The sequence below is a fragment of the Diutina rugosa genome (genome assembly GCF_008704595.1).
Source record: "Diutina rugosa strain CBS 613 chromosome Unknown scaffold82_size33690, whole genome shotgun sequence".
Taxonomy (NCBI): domain Eukaryota; kingdom Fungi; phylum Ascomycota; class Pichiomycetes; order Serinales; family Debaryomycetaceae; genus Diutina; species Diutina rugosa.
The window spans coordinates 1-16,252 of NW_022995207.1; the positions used below are offsets into that span (position 1 = coordinate 1).

Sequence of the window (16,252 nt, forward strand, 5' to 3'; positions counted from 1 at the left end):
AGGGGTGGGGAAACGCGCAATTGTTATCGGTGGCAATTTGCAGGACTCATACTGCCATGCAAATGCAGAGAAGCATGCTCGGCACTGCCACAACCACAATCACGTACAGCATTCCCCGCCGACGAGGTGATCGGTCAAAAGTGACTTAATCTTTTAAGCGGACGTTTCGTTTACACAATGCATTGACGTAGTATGTCAAACGTTTCTTCTAGGGGACGTCACGAGGTTACATTGGTCTTCCGTTGATGTCGTGTGAAAATATTCTATAAATGACGTTAGCGTGTATGCGACAGTGAACATGACCTGATGAGGAACTGATCACGGGCCTCGTCGGCTGCGCCCGCCATGCCAATTGCGAGCCAGGGGCGGGGGCGATGACTCGATTCGGTCCTTAAAATCTCGTATCTTAGATCGGAAGCGATGACCACCGCGTTCGCCACCAAACACGTCGTTGAACACTTGGTGGGCGTACTCCGGGGTAAACGGCTGGTGGGGACTCAGATTCTCCCGGCCAGTAGCGACGTAGGTGGCGTAGGATCGTGCCAACGCCTCCTCGGGAGTAGGGGCAATCAGCTCGCCATCATCATCGAATTTATCGGGGATGATGGGGGAATGAGAGAGGGGAGACGGCGATACGTAGCGAGGTGGTGACCGGTCCCGGTGGACTCGGTCACGGTCGTGGCTAGGTACATGGAGCATGGCATTAGCCGACGTCGCTGACATCGGGGCCGCCCTTGCAGGCGACACCGGGAACGATATGGGGTCACAGCGACGGCGGGTCAACTGGTAGTGGAGCACCGTCATCCTCAGGTCCTGTGGCGCCAGCACCATCCTCCGGAGCATGGGGTCGACCACATGGCGTTCGAAGTGGCGCACTTCCGGCCAAGGGACCATTTTGGCGAGCCATTGGGTAGCGACGACGCCGATTTTGGGGTCGTAGACGACAAGGATCTTGAGAATATCACACACCACGACGAGCGGGACCAGCCCGTCGACGCAGAACCTGATTTCCTGGAGCACGACCACGTAGATGAGCGAGGCGACCACCTCGCGGTAGTTGTGGCGAGACATCGGCCGCCAGTCGATCAGCGGGTCCAACAGCTTCACCGCGTACACGAGGGGGCCGACAAAGGTGAGAAGCTGGTATAGTAGCTGGCCCATCAGGAGCAGCGGCACCGGGTGCATCGTCACTGGTGTCAATGGTGTCGCCGGCTATACGGGGAAGGAGGTAATGTTCCGGGACGACCGCAGTACATATACATCACCCAGTCTATCTGGAGCCCGGAGAAATTGCTGCAGGCATCCGGCAGCAACGTCCTAGGCGTTGTCTCAGAGGAGCGTGCGGCAATTGGGGGAGGAAGCGACGGCCCGAATGCACCCATAATGGCATCCTGTAAGTGCGATGTATACAGATACGCACCTGCGCTTAAGGTAGGGGGGGGAGCCTCCTGGGGGCAACCGGTAATGGACGGGTAAGGTCACGGGAGCTCGGGTATGGTCGGTGCCTATGATTTCAACCGTTTTCGCTTAGTAAGAGGCCTGGCTCGTGACGTCCAGTGATCCCTGAGTCTCACACTTGCCAACCTAAATTACGTCCGGGTGATTATTCCGAGCAGGGTCCACCTGCCAACGTCATAGCGCGCGAAAAAAACCGAGATTTGTTCGCATAGTCCGAATCTAGCCCTCGCTTAGCCATCGCCATGAAGTGATAGGCATCGATGCTAGGAACGCAATAAGTTATGTGAATACGTGGGGTACACCATTCGTACTTATTACTGATCTAGGAAAGAGGGTTTGGCGACGCATTGGTTATAGGATTATGCTCGTATATTGTAGTATATATGCTTTCAATTAAGGTTGGCGGCCATGTCGTCGAGACGGTTTCGTGTCTGCTCAATGACCTCGACGAGCGCTTGTTCGCGCAATGACCGTTCCGCCTGTTTGCGAGGCTCCGATGCCTCTGGGTTAACCTTGAGGTGGTGTTGCAGCCGCTCCTCTAGCCATTGCCACAACAGCTGTTCCTGGTGCTTGCGGAGCAAAGGGTCGTTTAATGCGGTGTCGACAGAGGGCATAACCACAAAGCGAGCGTCGTTGATGCGGATCTGCAGCATCACCGTCTCCCCAGGGACCACCTGGATGGTGGCGCCCGACAGCAGCGCCTCGCGGTGGAGGCCAAACACCGAGTTCACCACCATCGTCCCTAAGAAAAACACAAGCCCCCACACGATAAGCCCCACTGCGTACGACGGCACCATAGGGATCGGCACCAACTTGCCCACCAGGTCGATGACGTCATTGATCTTCTCGCCAAGAGATTGTTCCTTAGGCACTACCACTTTAACAGGCTCGGGTGCCTTTTCAGCCGCTTCGGTGTTGCGGCGACTGCGGGTCTTGGCCTTCTTCTTTGACGAGCCACCACCCTTTTTGCTGTCGGCGACAAGGTCGTTAATGAACTCAACAACACCCTTTTGCGACTCCTTCTGACCGTCGATACTCCCCTTCTCAATGGCACCTTTGATCCACAGCTTGCCCGACCAGTCGATCGCCGTCACCGTGTAGAGCCGCGTACTGTTGTTGTCCGCCCACAGCAAATACTGGGTCAGTCTAACCTTAAACAGGTTGCCCAGTGGCACGTCGGGACTGCTGGTGATGGTTTCGACGCAGATCACCTTGTTGACATCATACTGGAGGATCTTATCGTGGATAATGCATCGGGTTTGTTTAGGGCCAATAGGGGCGTTAAGTGGCTTGGTGTATTGGAAGTCACGCTCCTTATTGTCTTTGGTAAGCGCTGTGATCTTGGAAATGTCAAAGTTCTTCCCCTTTTCAAGGAACTTTTGCTGAGCATCGGTGTTGGTGCCAAAGATACAGTTGAAGGCAACACCCAAGGGACAATTGAGAATATCATCACCAATAAACGTATCGCCCGCCTTTTTGGTGTAGCCATTTTCAGTGGCAGCATGGGTGGCAGGACCGACGATGGGTAAACCGAACCATCCGTCGCCGCCACCACTAGCGCCACCCCCGCTCAGCAGATTGTGGCCGGTGTCCTCTAAGCTAGACATGTCATCGTCAGAAATGAGCGAACCGGTCTCGTCGTGGTCGTCGTCATCGATATCAGCCTCCAGATCATAGTCGTCGTCGGAGTCGCCTTCGATTCTCAGCGCCAGCAGGTCTATCAGCTTTCTGCCGGCGCGGGCGCGAGCGGTACGCGCATCCCCGTTCTTGTTAAGCACTTGGTGCCAGGCGTTTCTAATCACTTTAAACAGGTGTTCACGATTGAGAAAAGTAGCGAACACGTACCGCTGGTGGAGGGTTTTAATGACAATCCCGTTGGGGAATAACACTGCGGTACTCTTTTTCTCAATTTGGATCACTTCCTTCAACGGGATCACTAAATGGGTCACCCACCCCAAAATATTCAGATTGAAGCAGATGTAGTTTTTCAGCACAAACATTCTCCCCTGAACGAGAATATCTTTAGTGAGAGCACAGCTGAAAGAGTCCAAAAGTCTTTCCAGAGAGGGAATCTGCTTAAACGCTTGGTGGAACTCTTTATTGCGGCGCATCAGGCGTCCCTTGCGGGGAGTCTGACCTTCAACACCTTCGACATCGGCGTCGGTATCCAGTGTCGCTCCTGGTATTCTCTCGTCTTCCAGGTCCACAATGCTATCGTTGTCGTCACTCTGATCCAGCTTTACTCGTTCAAGCAGCCGTACCAGGTTAGACGTCAGCACTCTGTTCGCCACCGCTCCGTTTCCTGCTGGTGTAGTGCTGGCAGCGTCAATGGCGCCTAGCTTAGGTGACCGAACGCCCACGGGACTGGCGGCTCGCAGACGCCGCAGTATCAGCGTCAGCTTCCGCAGAGGCATCGGCGACAAGTTTTGTTGGTCCCGCTGTACTTGGTCAAATGCCTCTAATGTCAAATCGCCCAGGCCGATGGTTTGAAGAGGGCTTTCGCGGATCAGGTTGAAGTGCACATCCAGCGCGTGGCTATGGTTCGGCGCCAACGAGTCGGAGGGTTCTTTAGGTGCGGTGATGGTCTCCTGATTCAGAGGTACGGTGGAGGTGTCTTTCTCTGTGAGCAGCAGCTTCAGCAGAGTGACCGCGGCTGGCTTAAGCAATGAGTCAAGCTTATTGGTGAACAGCAGGTTGTTGCGTTCGGGGTCCAGGTTGAGCAGTCCCAGGTCCTGCTTAGGACGGTCCTCGTCCATCAGGTTCAGGATCATCGTGGCGGCGTTGTGGGCGGCGTTGATGATCAGCGAGATGATCCCCAGGTCCAGTTTCTTCATTTCTGGGGGGTCAATCTGGATCTTGGGCGTGGAGGGTTCGTTCAGCGTCCGCGGCGTCGGCGGCGACGGCACTTGCGGCGCCAGCTGAGTCGGCGTCAGCGTGTGGACCACGCCCACTCCCAGTGGGGTATGATGGATAACGGTATTGTTCGGGGTCAGCTGGGACTCGGGGACCCGAGGCGGTTTGGTCGGGGTGCTTTGGGCATTGGCGCCGATGGCGGAGGGTTGTTTGAGGCCAATGGGCAGGTCGTCGACGGCGCTGAGGTCCAAGAAGCTCCCTGGGGGAATGGCGTCCAGGGTGGGCCCCGTGCCATTGGCGACGGCTGCCGCTGGCGCCAGCACCAGAGGCTGCTGTGTGGGCGAGAGCGTTGGCGATCTCTCGACGTCCAGCAGGTGTTTTCGCTTCTTCAATAGTCCCATGTGGACTTCGCTGTTCTTGTCACACCGAATTGTAGGAGCGCTCTAGGCGATTTTGCCGCGACCGCACCGTGCGTCACACTTTGCGCCGCAGTCGCGCAGCCCTCGTCCGGTTAGTGGCATCTAGATGATCGTGCTGGCTCTAATCTATAGTTTACCTGATACCACCAACACCGTTTGCCGGAAAGCTTTCAGCGTTTCCTCGACTCAGTTTAGGCAAATTTTCAATTCGCGTACTCAATTCGGAGTGCGCCTGCGGCCTTTACCGAGGTGTGTGAGTTGCTGGCCTCCCGTTTACCATTTGCGGTCACAAAATTATTGGTTCAAAGGTCACAAAAAATGGGTGAAAAAGCAACTATATGTTTACGTAGAAAGGCTGAAGGGCTTTCACCACTGTTGTCTCATATGGATTTAAGCTCCCTTCCCCGCCCGTCGGCCAACGGCCAAGGTGTAGGATAAAATAGGGGATATGCAGCCAAAATATAAACATACCGCTGTCATCAAGCATGATCTCGTCTATCTTTAGCTACCCCTATTAACGGTAATGGTTATAGTTATGGGCCTTTATCGAAATTTCCGATATTTATTGCATTAGTAGAATTTGTTAATTTTTGGTAAATCTGTGGTTAACGTTTGGTGAGTCGCGATAATTCAAATCGTTTGGTGGCTGAGACACTAGTAAATATCGCAGCTATTCATAGACCAAAACATCCAAATAATTGTTAAAAGCGAATAATAAGTGGTTTCTTGATATCAGACCTTCGTTATATTGAAACTTTTCAATAATTCACGAGTTTGTCACGAAGTAGACGCAACAACATGATACGAGATCCACTGAATCCTCACCATCGACTGCGTAAGGCACTCAATGCACTATACATAGGCTTAATTAAAAAAGATATATATATCGTTAGGTTTTGCAAAATTGTCAAGCACAATTGATACTCGAATCAAAAAAAGAGCCCGATGCGGGGCTCGAACCCGCAGCCTTGAGATTAAGAGTCTCACGCTCTACCGATTGAGCTAACCAGGCGCTCTTGCACAAAGAAGTTTGTCGCTTTGTGATCAGTGGCAAGCATATTGAAGTCCTCCAGAAATCGATCGTTCTTGGAGAGAAAGAAGCGTAATGCTAGCATATTTTCACATCAACATTTATATAGCACCCCAGCACCCCCAAAACTTCAGTTTCAAAAAGTATCAAGCTTTAAAATGGACATTCATATCTGTATACATCTCTCTGATAATGGTGTTTGTTCTGTCTTATCCAAATAGTGTTGTATTGTATGTCTCAGATAGTTAGCCGGTGAGTTCTTTGCTGCCAAATCCCATCGGTAATAACTCACCAATCGTTGCTGTCACTACCCGCTCCTTCCCCACCATGTGAACAACTAAATCAGAACCGAATTCACTAAGGAACTGGCGACAAACACCACACGGCAGAATTGGATCATGATTGTCACTGGTCACAGCAATTGCCACTGGTTTTAACCCTTCCATCAATGCTCGAGGATACGCCACTCGTTCAGCACAAATACCCGCGGGATAGCTGGCATTTTCCACATTGGCGCCAACAGCAATTCGTCCGTCCTCACCAAGTACGGCTGCACCAACTCTAAATTTCGAATATGGCGAGTACAGCAAATCACGGGCGTTAAGGGCCGCTTGTTTAAGGTCTGGGGGACACTGAGTGGGAGTCATTGAAAATGGTGAGTGCGAACGCTTCGGAAAAGTCTACCGCAAAACAGAAGTCAAATGTATCGTAGAATATCGTTATGTATATACAAGAATCTATTGTTGTTGTTGTTGTTGTTGTTGAGGAGACGGCACTTTTTGTTGCAGCAACGCCTCGAGGTGGGCCAACATGTAAGGGTTGTCGATCAGGTTGAGATGAGCCGCCACCTTTTCGCCAATAAGTGCTTGCGCTTCTTCCAGCAACTCCGTGGGTTGAGGCTTGGCGGTGGCTTGCTTCTGTTGTTGCTTGGCCAAGTAGATCTTCTGTTCCGTCGAAAGCGGCATCGACGGCTTCTGGAGACGAGCAATGTGCAATGCGGAGAACGTGCGCTTCTTGTGCTTGGAGTACTTGTTACGCAACTCGTCGATCACTCCCAGAGGCAACGGTTGACGAGCCATCAGTTGCATTTCGTAGGTACGTTCAAACACAGTGTCTTCGAGAGTCAGCAATTCACCGTCTTCAAACTCGAGAGGGGGCGACGGCCAGGGGATTTCGATTTCCTCATGGTGCTTGACAAACCGACGGGGTAACCACCGCTTGTAACGGTCGTCATAGTACTTGCCCTTAAGAACCACTTCTTCAGCCACAAGGTAGCCGATCTTGCCGTTTTCATCCTTTTCCTTACCGACAAGTCTGACGTGCGATCGAGGCACAAACTTGGGGTAGTCAGTGTAGTGGGAGGTTTGGTTTTGGACGTGACGAGTGGGAGGCAACAACTTCTTTTCGGTGACGTTAGCCATCAACACCGAGTCCACCTGCGACAAGTACTGGAACACGGTGGTGATGGTACCCTTCTTTTCCCCTTCGGTGATGTAGCACAAATCACCAGCGGTGAGGCCGACGTCGAAGCCGGTCGAGCGCTTTTTGGCGGGGTCGGGCACCGCCATCAGCTCCATCAGGGGCAACGCGTACTGCTTGTTCAACAGCGCGTTCCACTGCACCCGGAGCTGCTCGGGAAGCTTGTTCAAATCCCGCTGGAATCTCTTCTTGGCCGTGTGCCACGACATCTCTGTTAATTCAGCGCTGAGGGAAGTCCAAGGTGAGAGAAATTTTCAGTCGCACCCTCACCGCTGCCAAATCGAATTGAAACAGCATACTCTACATTTCAAAACTTAAATTCAAACACCAGGTTCAAATACATTACATACATCCATTAACTCAATCATTATTGCCAGTCCTTGCAAATTTTTGCGAACTCTTCCTTGTTGATAAAACCATCGCCGTCGATGTCGAACTCATCGATCATCGCCTGAAGCTCTTCGTCAGGAAGGTTTTCCCCCACTTCCAGGCACACTCGCTTGAGATCGTCAAACAGGATCTTGCCCCGGCCCGTACGGTCGAATAACGTGAACGCTCGCCCGATCTCTTCTTCGGGGGTGCGGTTTCTGATAAGCTCGGAGGCCACTTCCTCAAACTGAGCCTGGACAATGTAGTTGCCATCCCCCTTTTCCGTAAGCCAGCGTCTGATTTCGGATTTTTGTACGTCGAAGCCAAGCGCTCGAAGCGCCACTTTGAATTCATGAAAGTCGATCTTACCGTCCTGGTTCATGTCGAAGAGATTCCATGCTTCGTCAATTTCCTTCCGGTGCTCATCTTGGAGCTCGTTACGCGGGTACGTCCGATACAGCATGGCGTATGTGGAGCGTTGATGTGTAGGGCTCGCGCTTGTCCACGTCCCTAGTGTCGCGGTGATGGGTGGGTTGGCGCGCCGTGTGGTTCGCGATAGTGTTAAATGTCAAGGCTGACACGCCAGACGTGTCATATTGGTATTAATTGCAAACAAATCCTTTAATACCGAGTCCAAGATGTTTATGAAGTTTGGTATTCAAAGTATCTAATTCAAATCGATGGTTTAATAGTATTAACCGTAGTAGTTGGTGACTGGAAGCCGTGTTGTTTCTAAGTTGATGCTGGCTCACAACCGCACTCTCTACTTGTAGCCTTGATTCACACTAATTCGAACCACCTAGCGTACGCTTACAATTGATTCATCTACGCCAATGCTCAAAACATGCTTGTGGGTGACTCGGTGCTAGCAAAGGGCATCCCGGCCACAGTACGGTTCATTGGTACCACTGATTTTGCTCCTGGTGTTTGGGTGGGCGTTGAATTGGCCTCAGCAGACGGCAAACATGACGGCAGCGTTCAGGGAGTACGCTACTTTACCTGTCCTAATAAACACGGTATGTTTGTACGAGAAGCAATGGTGACAGCTTCCAGGACTCCAAGCCGAAGCCTGGAATTAACTCGTCCGTCGCTGATATCTTCTGATGCGTCGTTGCCTCAAGATATGCCGCTGATACATCGAGTGGTGGATAAGCTTCAGGCTAAGCTTAAACGGACAACAGACGAGTTGAAGGAGTGCAGGCTGAAGGTGGCTGACTTGCAGACTAAGGTGAGTACCGCTGTATGGATGGAAAAAGAGCATGAAGCACTCAAACAAGAAAAGGAAGAACTTGAAGCTCACTATAACGAATTGAAAGAAAGCAATACTTCACTAAAGGATGAGTTGGAACTTATAAGGCAGTTGGAAGAAGAAATCAAAAGTGGACTAGCTTTGGATCTGTGGACTGCCGACGACGCTACTATCATTCTCACGCGCAACAAGCAATTGGAGTTGCTAGTTGACGATTTGGAAGCTCTCATTACTGATGATGGCCAGGAGTTGCTGCTGGCACTGGTAAGTCGACACCCAGCTCGGTTAACTTCCCAATTGGATGAAGCTCGCAATAAAATCAGCGAGCTTCAGCAGAAATTAGAGGCACTTGCCGATGTGGAGGTGGTGATGGAAAGCCTTAATGTGGAAAACGAAGACTTACTGGCCAAAGTGACTACGCTCAACCAACATATTGATGAGCTCAATGAGCTCTCTAAGATTGAAAATGAGGAACAAGCGAAATTGGAAATGAAGCTTCGAGATGAAATCAAACAACTTCAGGTTGAAATCGAACAAAGTCAACAGTCAATGGAGGAGCTTAAGCGCAAGAATAAGTTTTTGGAGTCCAGAGTCATCAAACTTCGAAGTGAAGCTCGTGCAAACTCTACCCAAGACGACGACGATTCGCCGTTCAATCAGCTGACAATGATACACGATCAAGCTTTTGAAGAGCTCAATCTTGAACTTCGTAAAGCTCAAGTAAAATATCAGATCGAAAGGTTTCGCTATCAATTGACTTCAATTAAGTTAGAATCGGCCGAGCATCAGGGCACTTCTAGTGGATTTCAGGCTTATAAGGTTAAAGAGTTCAAAAAAACCATCGAAGTGATCCTTGATGCGTCTTTCAGTGAAATATCCGTCACGATTCCCCATATTATCCACAGTTTTCGGGTATTGATCGCTTATTTGACGCAAATCGAGAAGTTACTTTACTTTGGCAACATTGATACTTTGGAACAATCATTGAACTTATTGAAGGTACAGTTCGACAAGATTACTGGAGCGGTACTAGATATGACTCCACTGTTAATTGAAGATCTGTTTGTGTCGCAGTTCTTACACCTGCTGGCTCTGGCAGTCATGAATTCAGGTGAGTTAGCTGGTCGTCACATGTTTCAATTTTTCTTCAACTTAATCAGCCTAGAGGTGAAAGAATACCGCGATATCATTGGAACTCTTCGAAATCATATGTTGGCGTGCACTGATAATACCAATAGTTCATTAGCAGATCTCAAAAGTCAACTTACTCTGGCAACGCTGGCTCTTGCAGAACTTGAGTCAGGGGTAACTGCGAAGCAGTTTGAGTTAGATGCGTTGGATGATCACCAAACCACTCGACTTGATTTTAAATGGGAATCGATTCTTGAAAAGTGGCATCAATCAAGTCTGATTGTGCTTGCATTAAGCAGTTACAACATTGCTAATGATATCATTCCCTCACAATCCAAGGATATCATCGATGAACTCTTGGATGACCCTCAGAAGCTTGAACAAATTCATAAGCTAAGTGATGTATTAAAGGCTTACGAGCTGGTTGTACTTAGTCCAGTTGATATTGTGGATATAGAAGAAGCCCCCAAATCTATTCATGATCAGGTTTCTCATCAATCAGAGGTCAAGAGAGCTAGCATTGTGACTAGCTCCTCAGCTGATTTGCAGCAGCAGGTGATCGACGACAAACTCCATATTGATATGCTTGAGAAGAATATGAAGCAACTCAATCTACAATGGCAATCGCAAAGAGAAGCCTTGAAAAATCAACTTAAAGCAGTACAGGATCAGGTTGAGACACTCAAGAAACAAAAGCAGGAGATGGCGACCCATACAAAAGCGCTTGAAGCCGAGGTGGCCACTCTTGTGAAAGCAAACTCGCTTTATGATCTCAAAGAGTTTGATTCACTACTTGAGGAAAATAACCATATTGATAAACTTCGGATGATTGGAGAGATGAATATGCTCAGGAAGATGATTGATGCTACGTATCAGTGGCGTCCTCAAGCTCCCGCATTGGCACCACTCCAACGGATGCCTAAGGTTAGGAAGGGTGATTGTACTATCACTGACGCCCTATCTTTGTTAACGAAAACCACTGTTCGCCCATTAGTGTACTCAGAAACTGAAGAAACACCTTTACACCAAAGATTTACCTACCAACATAAAGTGATGGTTGAAGGGTATGAATGGTATAAGGGGTTGAACCGTCGGGCTCTTTAGCGCCGGGTGCTCGCAATCGGAAAAAACGCGTCGATGAGCATCACAAGAGAGGTGGCCGTAACCGGAAGTCAAATCACGCGCAGGATCATTTGAACAACCTTCATGGTCACGACGGTCACATGAAAGAATGGACCATACGCCACATGGTAACAAACATTACCGACCAATATAACAGATTAATACCACCGACCCAAGTTGTCACCACAACGAATATCATTAAATTACACTAACGTATTTTGTTGACTACTTGCTTCTTAGTCACGATATTGAAGCCATACACTAATAAATATTTGTAGAACTGACAACCATGATCCATACCAACACTAACTATACAATTTCCCCTTAGTTACCCCTCATCCGTTCGACCCCTCCTCTCTCTATATTCTTGTGGCGATGCGCACGCGAACCATCGCATCTCCATACCTAACTCATCGACAGCGACGCCATGACTGTGAGTGCCCCAAAACGACGGAGCAGCGACGACGAGGCGCCGCCTGCCAAGCGGATGAACGTGGCCAACGGCGGCGACCACCCCGATTCCTCAGATATGCTGGACTTGCTGAGTGATGGCGAAAGCATCTACGACATGCCCCCCGATAGACCGCTGGCCCAGTGGCTTGAGACCATCCACAAAGTGGTCCAGGCGGTGGTGTCGATCCAGTTCACCCACGTGGCGCCGTTCGACACCGAGACCGCCATCGTGTCGGAAGCTACCGGTTTTATTGTTGATACTGAACGGGGGATTATCCTCACCAATCGGCACGTAGTGGGCCCCGGTCCGCTCAACGCCTACGCTGTCCTCGATAACCATGAAGAAGTGCCGCTTACTTCGTTATACCGCGACCCCATCCACGACTATGGGTTCCTCAAATACGACCCTTCCAGCATTAAGTACTCCACGGTTACTCCGCTTAAACTTAAACCTGAGGGAGCTAAAGTGGGTACTGAAATCAGAGTTGCCGGTAACGACGCTGGGGAAAAGCTCCTGATTCTCTCCGGGACGATCTCCAAGCTTGACCGTAACGCTCCTGATTATGGTAATATGATGTATAACGATTTCAACACTGAGTATATCCAGGCTGCTGCCAGCGCCCTGGGAGGGTCATCCGGTTCCCCCGTGGTGGATATTGACGGTGATGCTGTGGCGTTACAAGCCGGTGGTTCTACCGAGGCGTCTACTGATTTCTTCCTTCCCCTCGATCGTCCTAAACGGGCTCTTGAATGTATCCAACAAGGGTTGCCTATCACTCGAGGTGATATCCAAGTGGAATGGCAATTGAAACCTTACGATGAGTGTCGTCGGTTAGGCCTCACTGCTGATGCTGAAGCCGAGGCTAGGGAACGGTTCCCTCACCGGATCGGGATGCTCGTGGCAGAGATCGTGCTTCCCGATGGTCCTGCTTACGATCACATCAAGGAAGGTGACATTTTGCTTGAAGTTAACAATACCCCAATCTCGCTGTTTGTTCAAGTGGACGAGATCTTAGACGCCAATGTTGGCCAGCAGCTTCAGTTTGTTGTGCAACGACTGGGACAAACGCTTACCCAGCAAATCACCATTGGCGACCTTCACAAAATCACGCCTGACCGGTATGTGGAAGTCGCTGGTGCCCTGTTCAACGCGTTGCTGTACCAGATTGCCAGATGCTACTGTATCCCTGTCACGGGTGTATACATCAACCATGCTGGTGGTGGGTTCGACTCTCTCCAAGACCGCCTGGGATGGATCTTAGAGAGTGTTGACTATAAACCTACACCCACCCTCGATGCCCTTATCGAGGTGATGAAGAGTTTACCCGATAGCCAACGGGTGCCCGTCACTTACCGTCACGTGCTGGATATTCACACCGAGCTCGTGAGAGTGATCTACTTGGAACGCCACTGGTGTCTGACCTTCAGAGTCGCTGTACGTAACGATACTACTGGTCTCTGGGACTTCACTGAGCTCCAGCTGGCGCCGCCTCCCGCTCCTCCCATCGAGCCGCAAAACGCTAAGTTCATCGATTTAAACGTGTCGCTGCCTGGCCGCGCTGCTCTTCCTAGACTGTTGGTACAAATCCGCAGTCACACTCCCATCACTGTCGACCTGTACCCCTACGCTCGTGACTTTAGTTACGGGGTGGTTGTCGATGCCGAACATGGCTACGTGCTTGTTTCTCGCAAGACGGTGCCCCACGATATGTGTGATGTGTTTGTGGTGTTTGCCGAGTCGATCGAAGTCCCCGCTACCGTCGCCTTCCTTCACCCGACGCTCAACTACGCCATCGTCAAATACGACCCGCTGAAGGTGCTTGCCGATGTCCGTACGCCCAAATTCAGCACTACCCCGTTGAAGCGAGGCGACAAAGCCTGTTTTGTCGGCTACACTCACAACATGCGCATGGTCACCGACGACGACATCACGGTGCTGGCGGTGCTGCTGATCAACATTCCCCTGAACGCGGTGCTGCCTCGTTACCGTGGGATCAATATGACCACGGTGGTGATCGATCTGAAGCTTGTCCACGAACTGCTGCTGGGTCTTGTCACTGATGCCGACGGCACCGTAAGAGCCATTTGGCTCACTTACCTTGGTGACACTAACTGCGATAGCCAGGACGTCTTGTACAAAATGGGGTTGGACGTTACTGACGTCGCGGCCGTGATCAAACTGCTCAATGCCAATACCATCCCTCAACACTTACGGATGATTGAAGCCGAATTCAACCCGCAAAACGTGCTTACCGCAAGACTGAGAGGCGTGAGCCAGGACTGGATCACTCGTTACGAAGACGGTGCCGAAGATCAAGTACAGTTCTTCACCGTGGCTCGTGTGGCTGCTGCGGCTAAGGGTCACACTAAAGCTCCGTTGAAAGTAGGTGACATTGTCCTTAGCGTCAACGACCAGCTCGTGAGACTGGCTCGTGACTTGACCAACATGTACACCGAACACACCCTCAAGTTCTTGGTGATGAGACAGCGGCAAGAGCTCACGCTCGAGGTCGACACCGTCGACACCCACGACCTCAACACCAGCAAACTTGTCAGCTGGCTGGGGGCGCTGTTGCAGGCCCCGCACTACGCCGTGAGAGAGCTCATGGACAAGGTGCCGCTGGAGATCTACTGTACGCGGATGCTGACTGGTTCGCCCGCCCACCAGTACGGTGTCGCCACCACGTCATTCATCACTCACGTCAACGATGTCGCTACCCACGACTTGGATGAGTTTGTGGCAGTAGTCCGTGAGATCCCTGATAACACTTACGTTAAGCTTCGGGCAGTGACCTTCGACAACGTGCCGTTTGCGCTTTCCGTCAAGGTGAATTACCACTACTTCCCCACCCTGCAAATGAGACGCACTGACGATGGCAAGTGGGTTGAAGACGAGATCAAGCCGTCCAAGTAATTCCCCGTATCATTATATAGCATGAACATCTAATACATCATAGAGAAGACTTTGATCAGACCTTGTAGAATCTGAAAGCGCCTGCAAACCATGGCTTCCCACTACGTACATCTTTTAAGCAAATCATTTCGTGCTTCAGTCTATAATGTTCATTTGTGAATGTGGATCACGTTCGACGCGTACCTTAACTTCGTGAATTAACTATATACATGAGAGTCACAAGTAGCGACCGATCTTCTTCAAGTGTTGCCCCCGGTTGGAGATCTTGACGAACCCGTCCAAGTGGTGCAAAGTGTTGGCGGAGAACCCGCCGTTGCCGTGGTTGCGGCCGGCCTGCTTGCGCTTGATGCCGGTGCCGGTCTTGATGAACCGCTTGGCCGCCGCCTTGTGGGTCTTCATCTTGGTTCTGGTCTGCATGAGCATCATCTGCACCGGGCTTTGCACAAACCGAGCCGTTTGCAAGAGTCTGCCCAACATGGTGGATGAGTGGATGGCTAGATGAATTTTTCACTGGGGGTGCGACTTGAGCAGGGGTACTGAGTAGGGGAGGGAGAAAGGGAGGGAGTGGGCTCACTCGCTGTCACTAGAGTAGTCGCCCACGAGCGATGTCGCCCCTTGTTTAGTGTCGCTCGTATTTGGTTTGTCTATAAGGGGGGTCTTGTTTTCCTCAGGGCTCGCGGTGGGACGAGCATGGCCATTGTTGTCAACTTTTCGCGATCGTTTCGATACCGTGATGCGCTTGCCTAATGGGGCCTTGGACATTTTACGGGCAGCGTACTCGGCGTCCTTGCGGGCGTCGTCAGCCTCTCGCCGACGCTTGACCAACATCTTATTCACTTGTTCGTCGCTGAGCTTATACGTCTGGTTCAGCTGCTCGAATTTGGCGTGGTAATCGCGCTCCACTTGTTCTACAATGGTTAGTTAAATTGGGTGAGGCGCGGGGAATGCCCCCAAACAATGGGGCTCTGGTCGAGTCTACGTACCTCGGTGGCGCTCCATCTGGTCGTATAGAGACATACGGGCTTCCTCGGAATCGGACCCCGCCGCATTGTTGTCAACGGTGTCGTCATCAGCCGCTGGCTTGACCTCGCCTTTGGCAACGAACTGGGGCATCTAGGAGAACGGCGGCTATTAAGGTAGGCGTGGAAAAATAGAAAGTAGTGCGGCGGCTGGTAAACTGAGTGCGGCAGGTAGTCAGAAGGGATGACCCCGAAGATTTTCGCAATAATTGACCTGCCTTTGACGACGGAAATTGCTCACGAGATAGCCAGCTCGCCTCCGTAACGCCAGCGTGCCAGTGTCAGACGCTATCGGGTTTGTCTACCATCAATAGACACAGTGTCGGCTATATCCCTTAAATACCGTATCTATGTGCACACCGCCTCACAACCACTACCGCGCCCCCTGAAGCCGGGGGCTTTTCAACCGGGCCGCCCGTTGCAATCGCTCGAGGGCCAACAACGTGTGCAAGGCGGGCCCCGTTGCGACTTAATGCAAATAAGCTTTTTTTTTTTTTCACACCCGGAAGGTGACGGGTCTCACGCTAAGACACACACACGGACGAGGAGCAGGGGACGACCCGGGGTACGTCAAGTAGGAAGCATTGGTGTTGCTAAACATTCTCAGCACGTCACGATGTCGACGTGACCTACGCGTGTTCGTGAGGCACTTACTAGCAACCACCAGGGTCGGCTCATCGTCGATGGAGATGGCGGTTCTGGAGTTGCCCCTATAGACGCCTGAGGTCATGTCTATGGCTCACGCTTTTTTGCACC

At 51.1% G+C, this 16,252-nt stretch overlaps 9 protein-coding genes across 9 annotated transcripts; 2 read left to right on the plus strand and 7 right to left on the minus strand. All coding sequences in view use genetic code 12, as the record gives it.

Annotated features, from left to right (window-relative positions):
* DIURU_005218 (uncharacterized protein) lies at window positions 1-1,185 on the minus strand (the record flags this gene model as incomplete). The annotated part of the gene is made up of 1 exon (XM_034158176.1): window positions 429-1,185. A coding segment is annotated over one exon (757 nt), but the record flags the coding sequence as incomplete, so codon positions are not given.
* Window positions 1,186-1,847: 662 nt separating this feature from the next.
* DIURU_005219 (GRAM and VASt domain-containing protein) lies at window positions 1,848-4,712 on the minus strand (the record flags this gene model as incomplete). The annotated part of the gene is made up of 1 exon (XM_034158177.1): window positions 1,848-4,712. The coding sequence occupies one exon, from the start codon at window positions 4,710-4,712 to the stop codon at window positions 1,848-1,850; it is 2,865 nt and encodes a 954-aa protein (XP_034009977.1).
* Window positions 4,713-6,005: 1,293 nt separating this feature from the next.
* On the minus strand, window positions 6,006-6,407 carry DIURU_005220 (cytidine deaminase; the record flags this gene model as incomplete). Its single annotated transcript, XM_034158179.1, has 1 exon — window positions 6,006-6,407. One exon carries the CDS (start codon window positions 6,405-6,407, stop codon window positions 6,006-6,008), a length of 402 nt encoding a protein of 133 aa, XP_034009978.1.
* A 90-nt stretch (window positions 6,408-6,497) lies between these two features.
* MRPL40 (mitochondrial 54S ribosomal protein YmL40) lies at window positions 6,498-7,448 on the minus strand (the record flags this gene model as incomplete). The annotated part of the gene is made up of 1 exon (XM_034158180.1): window positions 6,498-7,448. One exon carries the CDS (start codon window positions 7,446-7,448, stop codon window positions 6,498-6,500), a length of 951 nt encoding a protein of 316 aa, XP_034009979.1.
* Window positions 7,449-7,606: 158 nt separating this feature from the next.
* Window positions 7,607-8,071, minus strand: DIURU_005222 (centrin; the record flags this gene model as incomplete). The annotated part of the gene is made up of 1 exon (XM_034158181.1): window positions 7,607-8,071. One exon carries the CDS (start codon window positions 8,069-8,071, stop codon window positions 7,607-7,609), a length of 465 nt encoding a protein of 154 aa, XP_034009980.1.
* Window positions 8,072-8,452: 381 nt separating this feature from the next.
* Window positions 8,453-11,092, plus strand: NIP100 (Nip100p; the record flags this gene model as incomplete). Its single annotated transcript, XM_034158182.1, has 1 exon — window positions 8,453-11,092. The coding sequence occupies one exon, from the start codon at window positions 8,453-8,455 to the stop codon at window positions 11,090-11,092; it is 2,640 nt and encodes an 879-aa protein (XP_034009981.1).
* A 445-nt stretch (window positions 11,093-11,537) lies between these two features.
* Window positions 11,538-14,477, plus strand: NMA111 (Nma111p; the record flags this gene model as incomplete). The annotated part of the gene is made up of 1 exon (XM_034158183.1): window positions 11,538-14,477. The coding sequence occupies one exon, from the start codon at window positions 11,538-11,540 to the stop codon at window positions 14,475-14,477; it is 2,940 nt and encodes a 979-aa protein (XP_034009982.1).
* Window positions 14,478-14,693: 216 nt separating this feature from the next.
* DIURU_005225 (mitochondrial 54S ribosomal protein bL35m) lies at window positions 14,694-14,954 on the minus strand (the record flags this gene model as incomplete). Its single annotated transcript, XM_034158184.1, has 1 exon — window positions 14,694-14,954. The coding sequence occupies one exon, from the start codon at window positions 14,952-14,954 to the stop codon at window positions 14,694-14,696; it is 261 nt and encodes an 86-aa protein (XP_034009983.1).
* A 93-nt stretch (window positions 14,955-15,047) lies between these two features.
* Window positions 15,048-15,305, minus strand: DIURU_005226 (uncharacterized protein; the record flags this gene model as incomplete). Its single annotated transcript, XM_034158185.1, has 1 exon — window positions 15,048-15,305. The coding sequence occupies one exon, from the start codon at window positions 15,303-15,305 to the stop codon at window positions 15,048-15,050; it is 258 nt and encodes an 85-aa protein (XP_034009984.1).
* Between the last annotated feature and the right edge of the window lie 947 nt (window positions 15,306-16,252).